The sequence below is a fragment of the Botryllus schlosseri genome, chromosome 16, assembly GCF_051294905.1.
Source record: "Botryllus schlosseri isolate E-star chromosome 16, Bs_hap1, whole genome shotgun sequence".
Lineage (NCBI taxonomy): Eukaryota > Metazoa > Chordata > Ascidiacea > Stolidobranchia > Styelidae > Botryllus > Botryllus schlosseri.
This window is the reverse complement of record NC_137251.1, coordinates 13815124-13833587: the sequence shown is the minus strand read 5'-3', so window position 1 is coordinate 13833587 and position 18464 is coordinate 13815124. Positions and strand designations below refer to the sequence as shown.

The 18464-nt window shown below is 40.3% G+C and overlaps 1 protein-coding gene across 1 annotated transcript in view; it reads right to left on the bottom strand.

Moving 5' to 3' along the window:
- Positions 1–18464, bottom strand: part of LOC145458963 (WD repeat and FYVE domain-containing protein 3-like) — a 60818-nt gene that overhangs the window by 5432 nt on the left and 36922 nt on the right. Inside the window, exons 43-60 of the mRNA XM_080337476.1 lie at positions 17969–18105; positions 17683–17829; positions 16332–16430; positions 8809–8886; positions 8178–8399; positions 6732–7240; positions 5831–5974; positions 5237–5399; positions 4885–4970; positions 3787–3928; positions 3609–3728; positions 3334–3451; positions 3167–3273; positions 2273–2426; positions 2054–2204; positions 1211–1352; positions 895–1081; positions 666–829 (exon numbers count right to left, since the gene is read on the bottom strand). Coding sequence (XP_080193602.1) covers positions 666–829; positions 895–1081; positions 1211–1352; positions 2054–2204; positions 2273–2426; positions 3167–3273; positions 3334–3451; positions 3609–3728; positions 3787–3928; positions 4885–4970; positions 5237–5399; positions 5831–5974; positions 6732–7240; positions 8178–8399; positions 8809–8886; positions 16332–16430; positions 17683–17829; positions 17969–18105 — 2870 coding nt within the window. The remainder of the gene's footprint in view (positions 1–665; positions 830–894; positions 1082–1210; positions 1353–2053; positions 2205–2272; positions 2427–3166; positions 3274–3333; positions 3452–3608; positions 3729–3786; positions 3929–4884; positions 4971–5236; positions 5400–5830; positions 5975–6731; positions 7241–8177; positions 8400–8808; positions 8887–16331; positions 16431–17682; positions 17830–17968; positions 18106–18464) is intronic.

The window sequence follows — 18464 nt, the reverse complement described above, 5'->3', positions numbered from 1 at the left end:
GTGAAATTGTCACAGTTACTTCATATAGGGGCTGTTCAAAAATATTTTTTTTTCTTCAAATTTTACAGGATACTTGATAAAATCGTAAGAGTACCTAAAAAAACGTTGCACACCAATTTTGGCTCAATTCCAACCAGCGGAACCAGTTATTGCGGTAGAAAATTCTGGATTCATTTAATAAAACAAACATAGCATTTTTTCGAATGTTACTGCCTACCCCCTAGAAATTGGTAGTTTGTCCGAAAAAACGATGCACAGAAAATTTGGAATATTCTAACCAATAGAAGCGAAGTTATTGATGTTCAAAATTTAAGATTTCAAATCATAGTACTTACGGTGTGTAGATCTAAAATAACTAATTCAAGAATATGCCGCAGTAAATGCTATTTTTTTCAAATCCAAAATTTTGCAACCCATAACTTTGTTTTAACCGGTTGGAATTGAGTCATATATGTTGTGTATCGTTTTTTCAGACAACCTATCAATTTCATGGGGGAGCCAGTAAAATTCGAAAAAAATTTATATTCATTTTTTATTTTCCTTGATTTTTTATTTTCTACTCAAAGCAAATTTGTTTAGTGGATCACAGCTTAAACCTGCCATTACTTCCCTTGTATTATAGTACCAAAACTGTATACTTTGACAAAAACACCAATTTTTCGTACTTGCATAGCGCGCTCGCTCTCGTAATACCCGATCCGCAGACTCAAGTCTTTGTTGCCCCAGCTGAGAAACCGGGAATACTGGGGCGGAATCAGAATTTTAAACTGCTCGCACGCCACGGCACCACGTTCCGTCACCACGATTTCACCGACGGCTTCTTTCAGTTCTGTAAAAATTTGAGGCGGCTACATAAAAAAGCACACTCACAAAAACAGATTTCAATGACCTTACCTTTGACTGGGCCTGGAGACGATTTCAAGTTGTCCAGGTGGCGGTAGAAGACTTTGTCTGCGGGCGGGCCAGCGCCAAACGCAGAGGGCGACAGCGACAGGGCCGCGCCGATTTCTTGCTCCTGGGTGGGAGGCTTCAACGATATGCGTTTTTGCGGGTGCGGCTTCTTGAACAATTGCTTCGGAATCTGGTAGGAACGCGAAAAAAAATTGAATATTTTAAACAAAGCAGAGTATAAAAACTATGGTATAATTTTAGTACGCGAAACCAACCCTACTCAGTATACACATCAAACGAATGGGACTGTAAATTTTACCTGTCCGAAATTGTTGATGAATCCAATCGTGGCGCTTCGCTTCAAAGGATCGTCGATGGTGTAAATGTCGACTTCTCCCTCATAAAACAAGTGATGAAATACGTTGTTTGCTTGGTAGGCTGCGTCTCCGTTTTGCTTGCATCTACAAGTAAGTGCGTTCTAACATGAAAAATCTTGTTATACACTTGTACAGTGTTAATGGCAGAATTACACGAAACAATAACATTATTTCGAAACTTATAGGAGTTGGTTAAAAAGCTTTTAGTTAATATATCAACAATATGAAGCTACTGCCATCAGGGGCGAGCAACCTTTTTGACAGTCAGATATAGATAAGATAGACTTTTTAATAGCTCAAGGCATACCATCAAGTGGCAAGACGGCAGTGGTAAGACTTGTCAACATAATTCGATATCGCACTATACGCATAACAGTGATTACTGTTATAATTATTATATATTTGCCACTGTTCGAAGTTTCCGCAATAATTTTGTCAAAAATATTTTAAAGTCAACATATCGTCACTGTGGAATCGAAGTTGCTTATGACATTTCGTCACATTTTGAGAAAATCAGGTTTTGTAAAATTATCATTTTATCGGTCATACTATCTCGGCCATGGTTATGTTTGTCTCATCGTCTCAAAGTTAACCATCGCCAAGACATAAGCTACTCTGATCTCACAGCGACGATACATGCTTATTTTGATGGTTTACATTTTTTCCGTTCTCTTACAAGACACACATGCATGCCCGTGAAATTTGATCGAATAAGTAGTCCTAATTATTGTGTTTCAAAACTCATCTGAAATACAATCTCTCATAGTCACACAGAAGAAACGTACCCGAAAATGAGATCGATCCATTCGTGCAGATGCGCCGACACGTAATCGCATTCCAAAGCTTCACGGTGCACGCGAATGAATTCCCGCGTGCTGCCTTTCGCCCACGGAGGCAATATGATATCGTCCAACCTGATGCCGTTCTGTTTCTGGCCTGTGAACGCGAAAGCCGCGACGTTCACAAGAAGCGCAAAACCTCGGCAAATTTCGAGTAACACTCACCAAGGTCGAAATTATTCGAATTCAACAGAAACTCGGGGAGATAAAAGAACTCTGGTATCAGCTCCTTGATGTCGGCCATGTTCTTTTCGCTGGCCGAATACCAAGCGTCTTTGATGCTGTGAAACATTCGATCCGCCAGATCAAAGTGTCCACCCTGTTGAAACAAGCGACATAGTCAATCGCAGTTTCAGCAACTAACACAACTGAAGTAATGTCACAAATTTCTGCTCAGTAGGGATTTCAAGGAAAGTAAAAAGTTAAGTGTTCCGGGCCTGGTTTTGAATAATTGAATAATATATTCATATCGAAATAATCCAGAATGTATACACTCGTCAGCTACTATAGTAGAGAAAGGAAAATAATATTGCAAATCAACAATCGTATCACCAAATATGACGTGATACAGGAGCTATTTCAATTTGCCATTATGCTAATCTCCCTAAAAAAGTGACGGGAAATATCCAAAATCTACTTTCAACTTTAAAAAAATAAGTCTTTGAAGAGCTTCTTGGAGGTACAGAACTTCAATATGCAATTGAATAGTATACCGTCATATTTTGTGATACGATTGTTGATATACAATGTTCTTTCCAATTCTCTACTTGTTGCTGACGATTACCCCTGACGAGTGTCAGCCGAAAATATTCGGGTTCATTTCAATATGAATATACTATTCAAAAAGTATGCAGTATCACCAAAAAAATGTAAGTAGACACTAAGCAGTGCAAGTAGGCAAAAACTATGCAAGTATGTTGAAAAAGTAGAATTGCTTCATGACAGACTGTCTTTGTAATCTACATTCACATTCTTCACACCGTTTTCACTTGCGTTAAGTGGAATGGTGTGGAGAATGGAAATATCACTTAATTATCGCTATATGTCAGATAAAATTACCTGCAGCCTCAAGAAATGCTGCGTGAAAGGCTCCATCCGGACGAGGCAAGAAGCCACAATCATCGCCGACGAATAATGCGTTCCGTAGTGGTAGGGCGGCGTCTCGCCTTGCAAAAGAGGTATTTTGAGAAGACATCCTTTGGGGCAGAAAACACAGCAGTAATTACCTCCCAAATCTTCCCACTCTCGGTACCGCTTCTTGAACTGTTGCAAACGGTCTTCAGTTTGCGCGCCCATAGGCTTTGACAAATCTCGGAAAGTCTTTGGATTCGTCAAATCCAGCACCTGACACGATGAAATACTCGTCTTACAGTACTTTATGTAAGGTGTCCATATTTTGTAAATATTTAAGATTAGATGTTTGTCTGCGCGTGAAGCGCCTAGAAACATCATAATATCTTCAACCAAACACAATTATTCCTAACGGGTATGTGTTGCTCACCTCGGAATCATAATCTGCGAGCACCCACGGAAAAACAGGATATTGCATAAGATCGTTGTACGAACGTCCCGCCAGCGTGTTGATGTACATCAAATACTGAAAATTACTTATCTCTCCCCTCTGCAGAAACAGTACCACAGTAAAACACGGAAATAAAGCAAAAAAAGGTAGATCAAACCTCCCAGCGATGTGTGACCGTCTTTTCTCCCATAATGTTGGTCAATAACGAAGGGCCCTGTTGCTCAATGTTGACGTTGGTCTTCTGACCGATGACAAGATCTTTTGAGTTATCGGCTAACGTGGTGGCGTACGATACCAGCCTGAAATTCAGGTAGCAAATACATTATTATCAAGAACGTGCAGTTGCATAACCGGAAATTCAGAAACAATTTTAGACATTAACAACTGTCACATTCACATCTAAAACCTTGATAAGAGTTTTATTTGACCTGCTACCGAGTTCTTTTCCAGCTACATTCAAGGGGCATACTGTTCCATAATATATATATTGAATATCAATACTTTGCGGTTAAGTAACCGTAAGGGTTCAAAGAACACGTCACAAGGTTATTTAATTATAGTTCAACACTGTTTTTACAGCCTCTGGCCAAGTTTCAATGTCATTTATCGATCAAACATCCGCATATTCACTGAAAATAATCCAGACCAAATTTCGAATCCTTATGTATTATGCTCACAGTGTGAGGTCTTAAGAGCAGACATTACATCTTACATGGTCCTTAACTATCTCAAGTGTCTCGTGTGTCCGAAGTATATCAGGTACATACAACTGCTTATTTACTCTAGTATCTCAAGCATACCTGCGCCTACAAAGAAAAGTACCTGAAGTATTATAACACTGCCTCCAGTGTCCAGGGGATTCGCAAAAGGGGGGCAAATGGCATCATTCCCATTCCAATTTTGACTCAAGACATTTTGACACCTTTAATTTCATATGTCACAACGAATATTAGTGACTGCACATGATTATTCGTCATTCATTTTTATGCTACGCACAATTTTCCTTCAGCTACTCACAATTGTTGTGTGTAGTCCGATATCGAATTGTACTGCTAAGTCTCACCATCCCAACTACCAATTCCTAATTAGATGGTGGGCCTCACGCAGCTACTAGAAAACATATTTGCACTCCACAGTTTCAAGGTGATATTATATATGGCCGCTTGTTGAGAAACTTCCACACACCTGATTTAGTATATAGGCAGTTGAATAGTGACCTTTCCCATTACATAACATTAAGTTACTGTAAACTCACTTTTGATACACTTTATTCCGTGTTCCTTGCGGGAAAACTATGAGATAATTCCGACCGTCTCGACTGAACACTTCCAAAGCAATATCCTTAAGAGAGAAACAGCACTGACATCAGGGTTGTAACCAAGTCGCAAGGTCCCGATTCACAAGTCAATTCTACTGTTACAGTTTTGACTCGAGTCGAGTCATTTTCAATTCACCACCGAGTCCAAGTCCATATCGAAGAAAATGACTCCAGTCAAGTCGAGTCGCCAAAAAGTCATGTCTTGAGTCGAGTCGTGACTCGAGTCATAACAAGCCTGCCTGATACTAACTAACCAATCAGCTATCAGTTTGAACAGGTTGCATCTTACCTGAAGGAGGTACCTCCGTTTGTGAACTTCCCGAATGTGACTGTAAGAAAATCTGCCGCAATGGTGCGAGGATGAGGACGCCGGGGTGGGCCCGAAATTCTTGGGCTGGTCGTAAGGATTGTGTCCGGGACGAGACGTTTGCGGTATGATCGGTTCGTGATAACTAGAAATGAGACTCGATTGGATATTTGAAGGAATACAGGATGCTTAACAACAGACCTCCAAATTCAGTAATTCCAATTCTAGTTAATTCGGAAAAAACTGTATAGTTATAATTCTAATCTAACTTGGAAAAAAATAGCTATAATTCTAATTCTTGAGCAATTTGGGAAAAAAAGGTAGTTATTATTCTAATTTGGAAAAACTGTAACTATAATTCTAATTCCAATGTTATTTAAATAAACTGTAGTTACACTTCAAATTCTAGTCTAATTCGGAAAAATACCAAGTAGCTATAACTCTAGTCCTAATACAATTTTAAAAAAAAACTAGTGATTCTAATTTGGAAAAATATTGAGTAGCTGTAATTCTAATCAAATTTTGGTGAAGCTGAAAATTTTCTAGTTGTCAACAAGTCTGCTTAAGAACACGTACGCTTGGGGCAAGGAATCGATTTCCCGAATCTCTTTGTTCTTCAGCATTGTAAACCCGTCGAGGATGTAGAAGTTGTCTTTGCCGAAAAGCAGGAGACCTTCATAGGTATCGAGACCTTGCACTCTTGCGCATCGGAACATGTGCCTGCCGAAATAACAGTGATAGTCGTAAGGGGTGCTGAAATATTCGATTTCCAAGGCATGCTAAAACTACCACTATTATAAATAGAAAATACAATTGCAGGATGCAAAAACAATTAATGACACATGCAATTTTCGAGAATGTACAGTGGGATGTGTTTCTCAGTCGTAAGATCAATCACTAGACGCTTTTGACATCCCACCCACTCCTTCAGTGTTGAATTTTACCTGTAAAATCAATAATTTGCTTGTAAGTTGTTTTCTGTTCATTTTTAAGAGTAAGTTCTATGGAAGTGAGATAGAGACGTGTTGCTGCTGCATCTTTTAAGCCCAAAACTAGCTTTCTAGTGTAAGCGGTTATCAAGATATAGCGAAATTAGCTATTTTCGACTCGTTCGGTGAAAATGCACGACCACTAGAGGGTGCACGAACCCAAAATTATGATAGAATTTATTTATTTGCTATTTGGCACCACATTTCAAGACGCCTTTTTGAAATTCAAAAATTTTCACTTTACACTCCACCCCAATGTACACAATGAACATGACACGGAAGATATTTCGCCAAAGGGCTATGAAAATTTCTCACTCACAAAGGACGCAAAGACAACCAAAAACTACATTCAACTTATCATAACAAAATTTCTCGAGTGGATTTGACAAAAAACTGACCAATAGAAGTACAAGCAGCCTAAAAACATAACGTCAATCTCACTAAAAATCTCAAAAACCAAATTTTTAAAGTCAATAAAAACACCGTACCTGATCTTTTCCCCTTCCTCGAGCAATCTCAACACGGTCTGATTATCGGGCTTGTTCTCCTGCTCCGACAAATTCAACTGCGACTCCGAACTCGCCGAGTCCTTGCCAGAACCATCATCCCCCCTTTTCTCTTCATTATTCTCCGCCGAATCCACATCATTATTCGTGCCCGTATCAGTCTCGGTCACATTTTTTGTATCATTACAATCTTCCTGTTTGGTACTGTCCTGCTTTGAATTAACGGTAGCCACGCTTTCGATTTGCCGGGCTGCGTTCTCTTTTACATCATCACTCGCGTTTAACTGATTTGGCGTTTCCGACCGGCTTCCGTCGCTGTTGTCGGACTGCAGGTCTTGCGAGTCTTGCTTGATGGCTTTAAAAGTGAATCTGGGAGAATCCGAGGTATCGTTTGCAGAGTCATCGTCGTCAGCGAATACAGGTGGCAGTTCGTGTACGTGTCTGTAGTGCTTGACGCTGTCGCGACTGATGGGCTTGCGGTGCTTCAATCGCTGTAAGAGATGAATAATACTCATTTTGATGACGGCACTTACAAATTATTCACGGATTTGCTGAAATGGTCTCCGGTACGTAGGGCTGTTCAAAAGTGACATATTTAAAAAAAAATTACCGGCTAGTTCATTAAATTGTTTTAGTATGTATTTGAGATAGTTATATTCCCCTTGTAATGGAACAGAAACTTCTATTTCAGCAGCAAAGTTGATTCATTTCACCCACCCCCGAATATCCCAATGCGATTTCTATACTCAGCCGGTTTTCTTTACAAGCTACCTCCACTTTTAACCCTTTTCTTATCCATTTAATTAATGAAACATGGATGAATATAAGCCTGGTGTCATGGTCGGGGAATCTATTACAAGAATGTCACTTGATTGAGTAGATTAATTTTAGTTTTACTTCGGTAGCATTGGTGATTACTTAGTGCGTTTGTGCCAAGTCGACTGAAATATGAGTGCGATATTAGATATTTGGTGGTTACCATTACAAATCAAGTAAATCTATGAAAAAAAATTACCGTACATGCCTGTTTTCAAAATCACGATGCAATGAAGCGGGACATGTGACCCGATTTATAAATAAAAACACCTAGCTTTGCAAGAGTCTCCATACTAAACATTTCCTATTGCTTGCTTGCTTGCACGATTTCTGACAAAGCGCACAGAATTGCAAATCATAGCAATTGGAAATGATATCATCAAATTGTATCTGACTAATCCCAAACTACTACCACGGAATACGCCTTATACGGATTTTCGCCCCAGGATATAATGACTTTCCACAACATAAATATGATCACACTGCGCTACAACTTCGCAACAGAGTGGCTTTCAGTTTTCAAAACAAACTTTTTAGGATACAATTTTATATTTACAAACTTTCATCATGTCAGGTCGCTCGGATACAAACACCAAAACCAAAATCACTCACCATTTTCACGACCTCTTCTTTCGTTCGGTGAGGATAGTGTTCGTAAAAGTTGTCGTTTCGCTTCAATTTCTTTCTCATTCGGCAAGGACCTTCAGTGGAATCCAACATCCATTTGTGCAAAGCCGTGGGCCGGTCCGGACCCCATACGCCACGCTCGCGGACAAGTTCCCTTTCGATTTCTGACCACTCCTCGTCCGCATATCGAATCAAATGGTCCTGGTCCTAGTTGAATCAATAATATCTTGGATACTATTGAGAACTAGCTGTAATTTGGATGCTGTGCAATATAAATTGAAACTATAAACACTATTTCACGGCAGTGTTCTACACTTAATGAAGCAGAGGTCAAAGTTCAGCGATTCCTTTGCATTTCCACAATGGTGACACTAGACAACGGATATCAAGCATGAAATATTGAAACTGTTTTGATTTTGATCACAATCATTGCATATCCTGGATCAAAATTGATTATTACTGGCGTCAACAAGTGAAAACTACACAGAGAAAAGCAAGTTCAATGAAAATATTCATGGCAGAATGCATGCGCCATATCATAACATCTACAAGATTATATTGCCCCATTGTACTGTCGACCATGACCGAGATCAAACAATAGAACAGAAGATATTACCTGTCGGTAGCTGTTGTGTTGAAAATTCACGAGATCTTGAACCACCGTCAAATGATTCAGAGCCCACACAGAATTGTCCTGCAATATACAGATGATGAGTAAGTAATATAGCAGGGGTTCTTCACATAATATACATTGGATTTCATTGGAACCGAACATGTATATGCGCATGTGCAATCAAGAATTATATCAAGATAACGGAAGACTTGATTACAAATCTCCTTGACATGTTAAATTACACCCATTGCAAAAAAAAGCAGAATCAGCCTAACCACGCAATATATAACAATTACATCAACCAATTCTCTCAACATAGCTGCAGGCATTGCTGTGTTGAGGAATCGATAAAATCTACGAAAGCCTCAAAACAAAAATGGACAGAATCTGTCTTAAAACATGACAGACTATGACTAACTGAAAGCTTGTGAAAGAGTACTGTTTACTATATTGCAAATTCTGAAGACAAATCCATAATCCTAAAAAAATGAATTCCACAACCAGCCAGATAGTCTATAAATTAGACTTCATTCGTATCTACAATCTGCTTAAATACCAGATACTTTTAGTACCAGTATGGTCATTACCACACCAGCATAAGAATACAAAAATACATCAAGAGACAAAAACTGTCGGCAGTTTGAATACTTGTATACCGTTCTTTTAGGATATGTACATTAGGGTAGTTCAAAAATAACCTTTTTTTCAAATTTATTGGCTGTTTGATAATATTGTTAGGTTGCCTGAAAAGTAATGATGCACATCGAATTTGGCTGCTGCTGAGGTATAAGAGTAAACATTTTGGGTTAATTTTTAAAATTTTAAAGTTTTAGAAATTTCACTGCATGCCCCGAGAAATTTTTCCAATAACTTCACTTCAAAGGGTTAGAATTAAGCCAAAGTTGTTATATATCGTTTTTGTAGACAAGGTGACAATTTCATGGGGTAGCCAATAAGATATGAATTGAAATGAAAATTTGTATTTTTAGAAAGAAATCCAATTTTTAGAATTTCACTCTAGAACCAGAAAGACTATTGGGTCCAACCTCACCACTACATCGTTCACAACTAACGTGGCTATTCTCAGAATCAAAACAATATAACACCTGCAGTATGAGCAACTCTTCCGCACTGTCCAGCAAATAGACGTCCCTGAGTCTCAGGGAGGCCTCTAGATCTTTTTTGACCTCCCCGAAAAAGCTCACAACCGAATCGACAGGACTGCTATTTTTTCTGTCCATACTCGGAGAATTGGCGACACTAGTCGGTGTAGACGGCCTCCGGTTGGTAATCCACCATAGCGGGGAGCCTCTTTTTCTTTGCGGTGGGGAAAAGGGTTCTGTGGGGCTATTTACGGCTGATGACGGCGCCGATGACGACTTGAAGACTAACGGTTTCAGCATAAATCGATCAAACATATTTTCTGGTTTGGTCTTTGTGAATCACTCAATGTTTCTCCTTTCTCGCTAATATATCCCAATGCATTTGTGACAAAATTTCAGCTGGCACGTCTCTTGATTAACATTATTAAATAAGTGACAGCTCTGCGGACCACAAATAGCCAGGTTAGAGTAATATGGGAGGAAATAAAATTTTGGCTAAATTACAAATGTGACGAATCAAACAAAAAACTATTAACTGCAACACTTGAAAGTCCATTAACTACCAAGGCTTTGCAAAATATATTCATATACCGACCGAAACCTAAAAATTTTCAGCCAAAAATCGTCAGGTGCAATTGTCAGCAACTGATATAGTGTAGGCCGAAAACATTCCAGTTTATTCATGATAAACATATTATTTAATTGCATACTGAAGCTCTGTATCTCCAAGAGTCTGTTCTAACACTAAATAAATTCCAAGAAAAAAATCAATTATTACAGCAATAAAAGGCAGTAGCAAAACCAATTTAGCTAAATCTTATAATTCTGAATATCTCCCTCTTCATGTCTAAGAAATCATACCCGACCATCACCATCAAATACATTCTAAAACCAGCTGATCATCAAGGCCTAAGAGCAATCTGCAACATTCTAAATCAAGTCCCATACGCTGACAACAAAGACCCGTAGCTCTTAGCACCAGGCTGTCATTATAATCAACATCCCCAAAGACCACTTCAATCCCGCCACTTGTCATTAAGATTTCACGTACGCGACGCGGAAGCCTGAATACGTCTGAGAACGGACCGTCAAAACACGGCCGACAATGCGCGAAAACCAATAATTCCTTTTTCTCCCGAGACAACAAATCACGTCACGGGGTTTCGTGCTGGCAAATTGGATATTCTTTTCCGTTCGCGTGCTGTAAAAATAAAGCAGCTAACTCTAAATAACGACGTGTAACAATATTTTAGACGCGTATCAACACAGCCTGCTATGTACTGGGGTCAAAACTACGTTTGAAGCTAAGAGAAATTAGTTTGGGTTTCGCTGATGGTCAGGAAATCATCACAAACAAAATCATGTCGAAATCGACAGTAGTCGATGGTTAATCGCGTTCCGGCGCGTCTATGACGACAAACACGCCATGATGAATCGCAACGGAAAACTAAACTTGGTCTAATTTGGAAATCCTACAAAGCAATTCCATCCTGCACCAACTACCTTCAGGCTGATCAAAATAGCCACCACGGAGTCGGATAGAGCCTACACGCGCCGGGCTTTCAATACTATTAAACCTAACGAGTTGAACGGACTTCTCCAAGCGATTTGGCGTCGTAAAAATAAACGAATTCTCGGAACGGCTACGTAGCGTCACAGGGGCAAAATCTACACAATCAAATTCGCAATTAGGCCTAGATTAACGTGCCTTCGACGCAAATTACTGATTATATAATTTTCTTTCCATATTTCGGTAATATATACCAGTAAAATAGGTTGACGTAACAGCGGGTGTCGGAAATAAATCGATTATTAAGCTAAGCGACTGGCAGCCGAAATCTGGTGCCATTTGGAGAGCGGGAATCAAAATCGATAGGTATCTACTATGATCAATGTCTGTCGGGGTAAAAAGATTGACCAGCCCGTACCAGGCGAACGTATTATTGATCTGTGCTAGGCGGATATTAAGTAGCGATAAAAAATTTGGCGAGTTACGGCAGGTGTTTTACGCTAACTGCTCAGCTGTGAGTTACCTCCGGAAACGGTCCTGTAAGTGGCGGACACTGTAACGCCATAATCTAATTAACTGAACGGGTGAAATCGATTCATACTCGAACAAAAAAGAAACGGCTTTGAATATCTGACACGGTTTTTGCGACACCGTGATATTATAATATGATCTGGAAATGAAATTCCGACTGATTTCAGATTCAAAAGTGATTGCGAATGAATTTCACACAAAACGGATGTCAACACGGATACACCTTGACTTAGAAACTGAAATCCCCGACCGATTTCACATTCGAACATATTACAGCCTAGCTTATCTGTGTCGTATCGTTATACGCAACACTGCAAACCTCGCATCAGCAGCATTTCACAAAAAATAAAAACTAATGCTACGAGAAGAACCATTCTCCCAACCGCGCGGCCACAGGCGACCCAAGAAAATCTCAACGCACGACCGAATTCGGCATAACAAGGCCGCGTTCAGTCAAGCAATTTTGAATAGGATACGCGCAAGACGATGGGTTTCGTTAAGAAATAGCATACGCGTATAAAGACTCAACCTCGGTGACGAACATTTTCCCAAAACAGAACAATGTGAATGACATTTGACCCTTTTAACAACTGCGTTTCCAAAAATAACAACAGGCTTATTCGCGGCCAATGAAATTAACCAAATCGCATTCGTATCAACGTTGAAATTCACCGTGTCACTGTTCCGTGTCACTGTTCCGTGCACAAAGCAATAATTTCCGAGAATTCCGCGAAAAACAAAATCGACCAATCAATTAATAAAATAATCCCAGCTAATTGCGAGATAGGGACGTAATGACACCAGTTTGGAATGTTTTTAAAATTATTATCAAGAAATGAATAGCGTTGCGACAGCGAAGCGCCACTGGGCTTGGGCACTGGTGAAATCGCACCGATCTTTATGACGTAAACAAAACATTGCATGATCACTTCTCAGCCGTCGTTCGTCAACTGAAAGTCTGCGTTGGCTTAGTATTTCTGTGATTATAAGCAGAAATCGCGTTCGCTGAGCCATGATATGTTGAACTAGTGCCGTGACTTCTGAATAGCCACAGCTCATGTCTGTGATGTGTCGCGTTTGAAACACAAACCGATCTAGGTTTCAAGAGCGCGACCAAAACAAGTGTTCGGTTACTGCGAGGTAAACAGCAGACTCGCGTAACCTAAAACAGCAACGTAGCGCGAACAGACGTAGCCAGCGGCGAGAAACAGAATCCTCGAAGAAGCGTCCCTGAGCCCAGAAGGATTTTGGCGAGTCCAAAGTCTGCGATTTGTCACGTGACCAAAACAACGACAACAGTTACCCTTGTCGCTGCTTCTCCATTCACACTCCGAACTAAAATTTGTCGGAGCCTGCGTCAAGATTTTGCCGTAAGTACTTGATGCATCCTCTGTACGTAAACTTCTTCATTTATTCACGTATCCAGTTATTAGTTTTAAGTGAAATGCATTCTGCAGGAAGTCGTTAGATAAGACAGCTTGTCTTATGTTATCATATTTCACACAGTTGCATTTTTGTAAAGCATTGACTCGCACCGTTTACAAATAAAACGGGAAATACCATCTGCTTTGATGACCTATATAACGACGGGCAGAGATTTGAGTTTGTGAGGCAAATTATAATTCATCGAGTAACAAATCGAAAACAAAATTGCGAAAGTGAAATAACGGTTTTATGAGAAACATATCGGCCGATGGAAATGCAAAGCCGAAACCAATATCGTTCAATATCGATATTTCTGAACATACGAATATCTGAAAACAACGACTGCTCTTCAATCTGACACGGCTGCTTAGCGCGCGTGGTCGACTATCCAATTACGCCAACGAAACGCTGGCATCCAGCTTGTGCTTCCGCAGCCCGCGTCTGAATCTACCTCATTTCAGCCTCCGCGAAAAGCGGCACATGCCCCGCGCTAATGGTTTCGCACGCGCGACAGGCGAACTGCAGCGGCGCGTGAATTGCAGCCGGAAGCCTCCGCGAACCTCGCAAAGATGCGCTCCGCTAAAACCTCCGGAACAAACACGCAGTGGCGAAAACGTTTACCCGACCTTATTCCAGAAAAACAAACCAATTATCGAAAGCAAACGATTCTGTTTTAATGGACACCCGCCGCCGTAATGCATTCCAAAATCGCTGGGCAAATATGACATGACCTTAGCAACTGCCTGTAAACTGTCCTTCTCAATATAGCCCAGATTCTTCCACACCAATCTTAAAAACTTCAAATTATCGTGATTGCTTCCAATTTTAATGCACAAGACGGGCATACAATAAGCCCATTTACATGGTCAAGTCGTCTTGAAGCCAAGTCGTCTTGGAGTGACGTCATGAGACGGCTTGCCAAAGTGATCGAGTTTACATGGTGATGTTTATCGCAGCTCGAGTGATACACAGCACTTTGGGGTTCAGCTCGGGAATATGCTACGGCAGTTGAGATATCCAGAAATACTTCAACACAACTCTAAAATGACCAAATACACCGTGTATATATTATTTCTGATAGTGAGTTGTGCAAGTTATATTGTGGCTGTACTAGCTTCATAAGTTGTGACACTGAACAAATAAGACCACGTGCATATTAGAAAAGCAGTATCATGTACTGATAGAGCTTTCATATTCACCCAGTTGAAATACGTGCCGGTTTCGTGAAATATGAACATGAAATGTTGGTACGTTGCTGTAGTCTGGATTCGTTTTCAAGTACCGGTAATGTTCAAGCCGTCTCCAAGCGACTCTGCGGAACGGATTGAGCCCAAGACGGATTGAAGCCGTCAGCCTTTTTCTCTTTTTCAAAAACGAGAGAGTCGGATTGACGAGTCAGCTTCGAAGCTGACCCAAACGGCCATGTAAATGGGCTTAATGCCTATTCGCTACAGGCGTACGCGACCCGATATCAATCGTGAGCAAAAACCATCGATAAAGTGACATATGGTTCGATCCAGCTGCGACACACCACGGGAATTACCGCGACGAGACAGGCTAACCCCGAACGCCAATATCGAATTTGCAACGTGATCAATTACCCCGCCGTTGCTTGCTGTATCAATCGATAACCGTAATCGACGTCTTGCTGCATCTCGTGCGCTACAAGCAAGGAATTGAATTCAATTTACGAGTTTTTGCGAATTCAGCAATTTAATTGGGAACAATACTGTGTAGTTATAATTCCAATTCCAGCCTAATTGGTAAAAGCTGACAATCTTCTAGTTGTCCATTGTCCAATTCTGCCTCCACCTGACTACTTCCAAGCTCCTACAAGAAGTACACACATCACACAGACTAATAAATAGCGCATATCAGAAGCGACATTTCGCATATATCGCCTCATGACTTCCACCGGCACATGTCCAATTGTCCATAGGTTCTGACGACGCGTGTGTGACGTCACGTATTGCGACAATGCTGACGTTCGCGGTAGAAAGAGAAGGAATTTACGCGGAGAATGTCGTCGTAGGTCTGCTACGGAAAATGTTGCGTTATGCGGTAACCAGTCTGATAGCGAGTCACCTGTTGCATAAATGTGACCTTTACAACCTAAGCTAAAGACGTGGTTCAATACGTCGGACCTGATCTGCCTCATTAATTACAAATTTTTTAACAAAACCAAATCCATTATCGTTGATATGCGAAAACAGAGTCCTACGTTTTATTCTCTCTGTACAGCTCTTCTGTCCGCGTTTTCAAACATGAGCTTTCTAGAATATAGAATTCGCATCTGTACGACAATTGAAAACCTTCACCACTGCCTTCACCTCGCTCTCACCACTTTAGACACCAAGATTAAAAGAACCAGCAATACATAAAAAATGCAAAGTCTCCAACTAGCTGTGACAATAGATACATTTCGCTTAAGATGCTGATACTTCTTCACCGGATTTTGTATATAGTTACACGGTACTACGTTTGTATCACAGTAAATTATTTCATGAGAGTTATAACAGACCTAAGCATACGTGAAACTTATGTAACTGGACCTTTGAGTTGAGTTGCCCTGCTATATCCATTTTTCAATGTGCGTGACCCCTTAGTAAGACACCATTTGCAAACAATAAAATAAAAAGAGATTCTTGGAGTTACAGAACTGCAATATTCAGTTGAGTAATACATTCATGTTGAAATAAACCTGAATATTATCGGCTGACGCTTGTCAAGGGTAATCGTCAGCTCAGCAACTAGCACAGATTTCAAAAAAACTTTGTACATCAACAGTGCATCTTATGGCATAAAATATAACGCGGTATAATATGAATATCTTCCATGTAAACTGAAATCAGAGCATAATAAGCGGTTTCAGACTCTTCTACGCACGATTGCACAGTGCAAAATATACAAAAAGGTTATTACAAGTCGCCCGAACACAGCAGCTAATGATGACCTACCTGTATTGAAAACTGCTTGTTGGCTTTGCTCGTGATATCCTTCCGCGACTTTCTGCTGGCTCCCATTAACGCGAGACTCGTCACCTTTTTTGCTAGTTTCTGCGGTAAAAAATATAACCGATGTAAGCCTGCTAGGAAGAACAGCAATGGATAGGAAGCGGATGATGATCACTTTCTATCTGTATAGGTCCTATAGCAAGAGAATATCGAGGTATATACAGAAACGGTCAGTATGCAAGTACACAAAATACTCAAGCGTTAACAATTGTAGACTATTCCTGGTTCTCAGTTAAAACTAGGCCTAGAATACTTACTTGGATCACAGTCTTCAAGCAAAACTACTTACTTTTTTAAATTTGGATTTTGAAAAGCAAAAAGTAGTTTTGGTACAAGTTTGCATTGCTTTTACGAATGAAATTGTCCAGAGAACAGCGTGAAATGACTCTTGCAGCACGGTAATTGAATATATTTTCGGAGATTTCGCCTTATTTGTGGGTAATTAGACATTCTGCATTGCCACGAAGATACGTCTTTCATTTCGAAAAATAGCCTAATTAGCCATCTCTGATTAACGTGGCAAGGTATGAAACTCTCGACCAAAGCTGACTCAAATACTTTCAAGACCATTGATTTTCAACCTTCACTTTAAATAGATTAGACATGTCTTGGAAAAGCTATTTCTACTTGTATTTTGAGTAAAGGTTGACGGCATTACCCCACTTCTACTCATGTAGCAAAGCTGGCTACTTTGATCACCTCCGGTTATACCAGAGCGAGGGTTGTAATGACTCAGTCATGACCCAACTCGAGTCCGACTCGATTCGCAATTTTTTGTTGACTCGACTTTACGCGAGACATTTTTTCGAATGCGTAAAATGACTCAACTTGAGTCAATTGTTATATTGACTCGACTTGTACTCAAGTCATTGTGTATGACTCGAACCAAGTCGTATGACTCGAGACTAGGACGGCCATCGGCCAAGACATACATTCCATTGTAACTTCGAAGAACAATAAAGTTACCACATTATTGGTATTTAGTCTATCAGTCCTGATACTTGGAAAAAGGGGTCAGAAACTGCAAAGATCGATGAAAATTACTATATTATGAATGTGAGCTATTCTATATCACTCGAGTCGAATTGAAAAAAGTGGGTTGAACCGGACTTAACTGAACAGTGAACATAATGACTTGAACTGGAGTCACAACACTATGTCTCGGAATCGACCGTCTACTAGTTGACTTGGACTCGGACTTGACTCGGTGGTGAATTGAAAAAGACTCGACTTGACTCGAGTCACAACTACAATCGGAACAGCAATGAATTTTATCCGTAACAATGCTACTTACGCTGATGTTCACAATTTCCTTGGTACCGGCCTGTCCCTTTTTCTCCAAAGCCAAATATCCGGACCACATTTTGCCAGCCACCTCCTTCACTTTCGTCCTAGCCGAATCCAGAGTGGATTGACTCGAGCCCAAATCGTAAAACTGCACCTGAAAATGTAACACGGGGCATCGCATCAATTCTACCGACGCTTTACAATAGGGAAAATATCTTTCCAATAACAGATTTAAGATTTTAGGTGGCAATTAATTTGAAATCAAATCGCGGACTAGTAGAAGTTACACTCACTTTATAAATATCTTCTATAGCTTGCTTTTTGGAAGTCATCAATTCCGTCCAAACTCTAGCCGCGGCTTTGGAAAGTAGAAGCTTCCCTTTTTCCTGTGGTGACACAGGTTGTCCTGGTAGGTTCTCAGGTGAGTTACCTGCGCAAAACACCAATGCAGAGCTTCTTGGAGATACGCAGCTTCAATACACAAATAAATATTATATATTCATATTAAAATGAACCCGAATATATTCGGCTGACACTCGTCAGGGGTAATCGTCAGCAGCAACTACAGAATTGGAAAGAACATTGTGCATCAACAACCGTACCACCAAATATACCTATGCAGTTGCAGGCTTGTCAAAAACTCGACTCATAAAAAGGTGGCATGCTGCAACACGCAGAAATAATCCTTCAGCTAAGAATATAGTTGAGCATAGCATAACAAAATGCAAAAGACACACTCTGCACAAGATCACGAGAAGTTTCCGGTATGCCGAAGGGGTTTATTTCAAA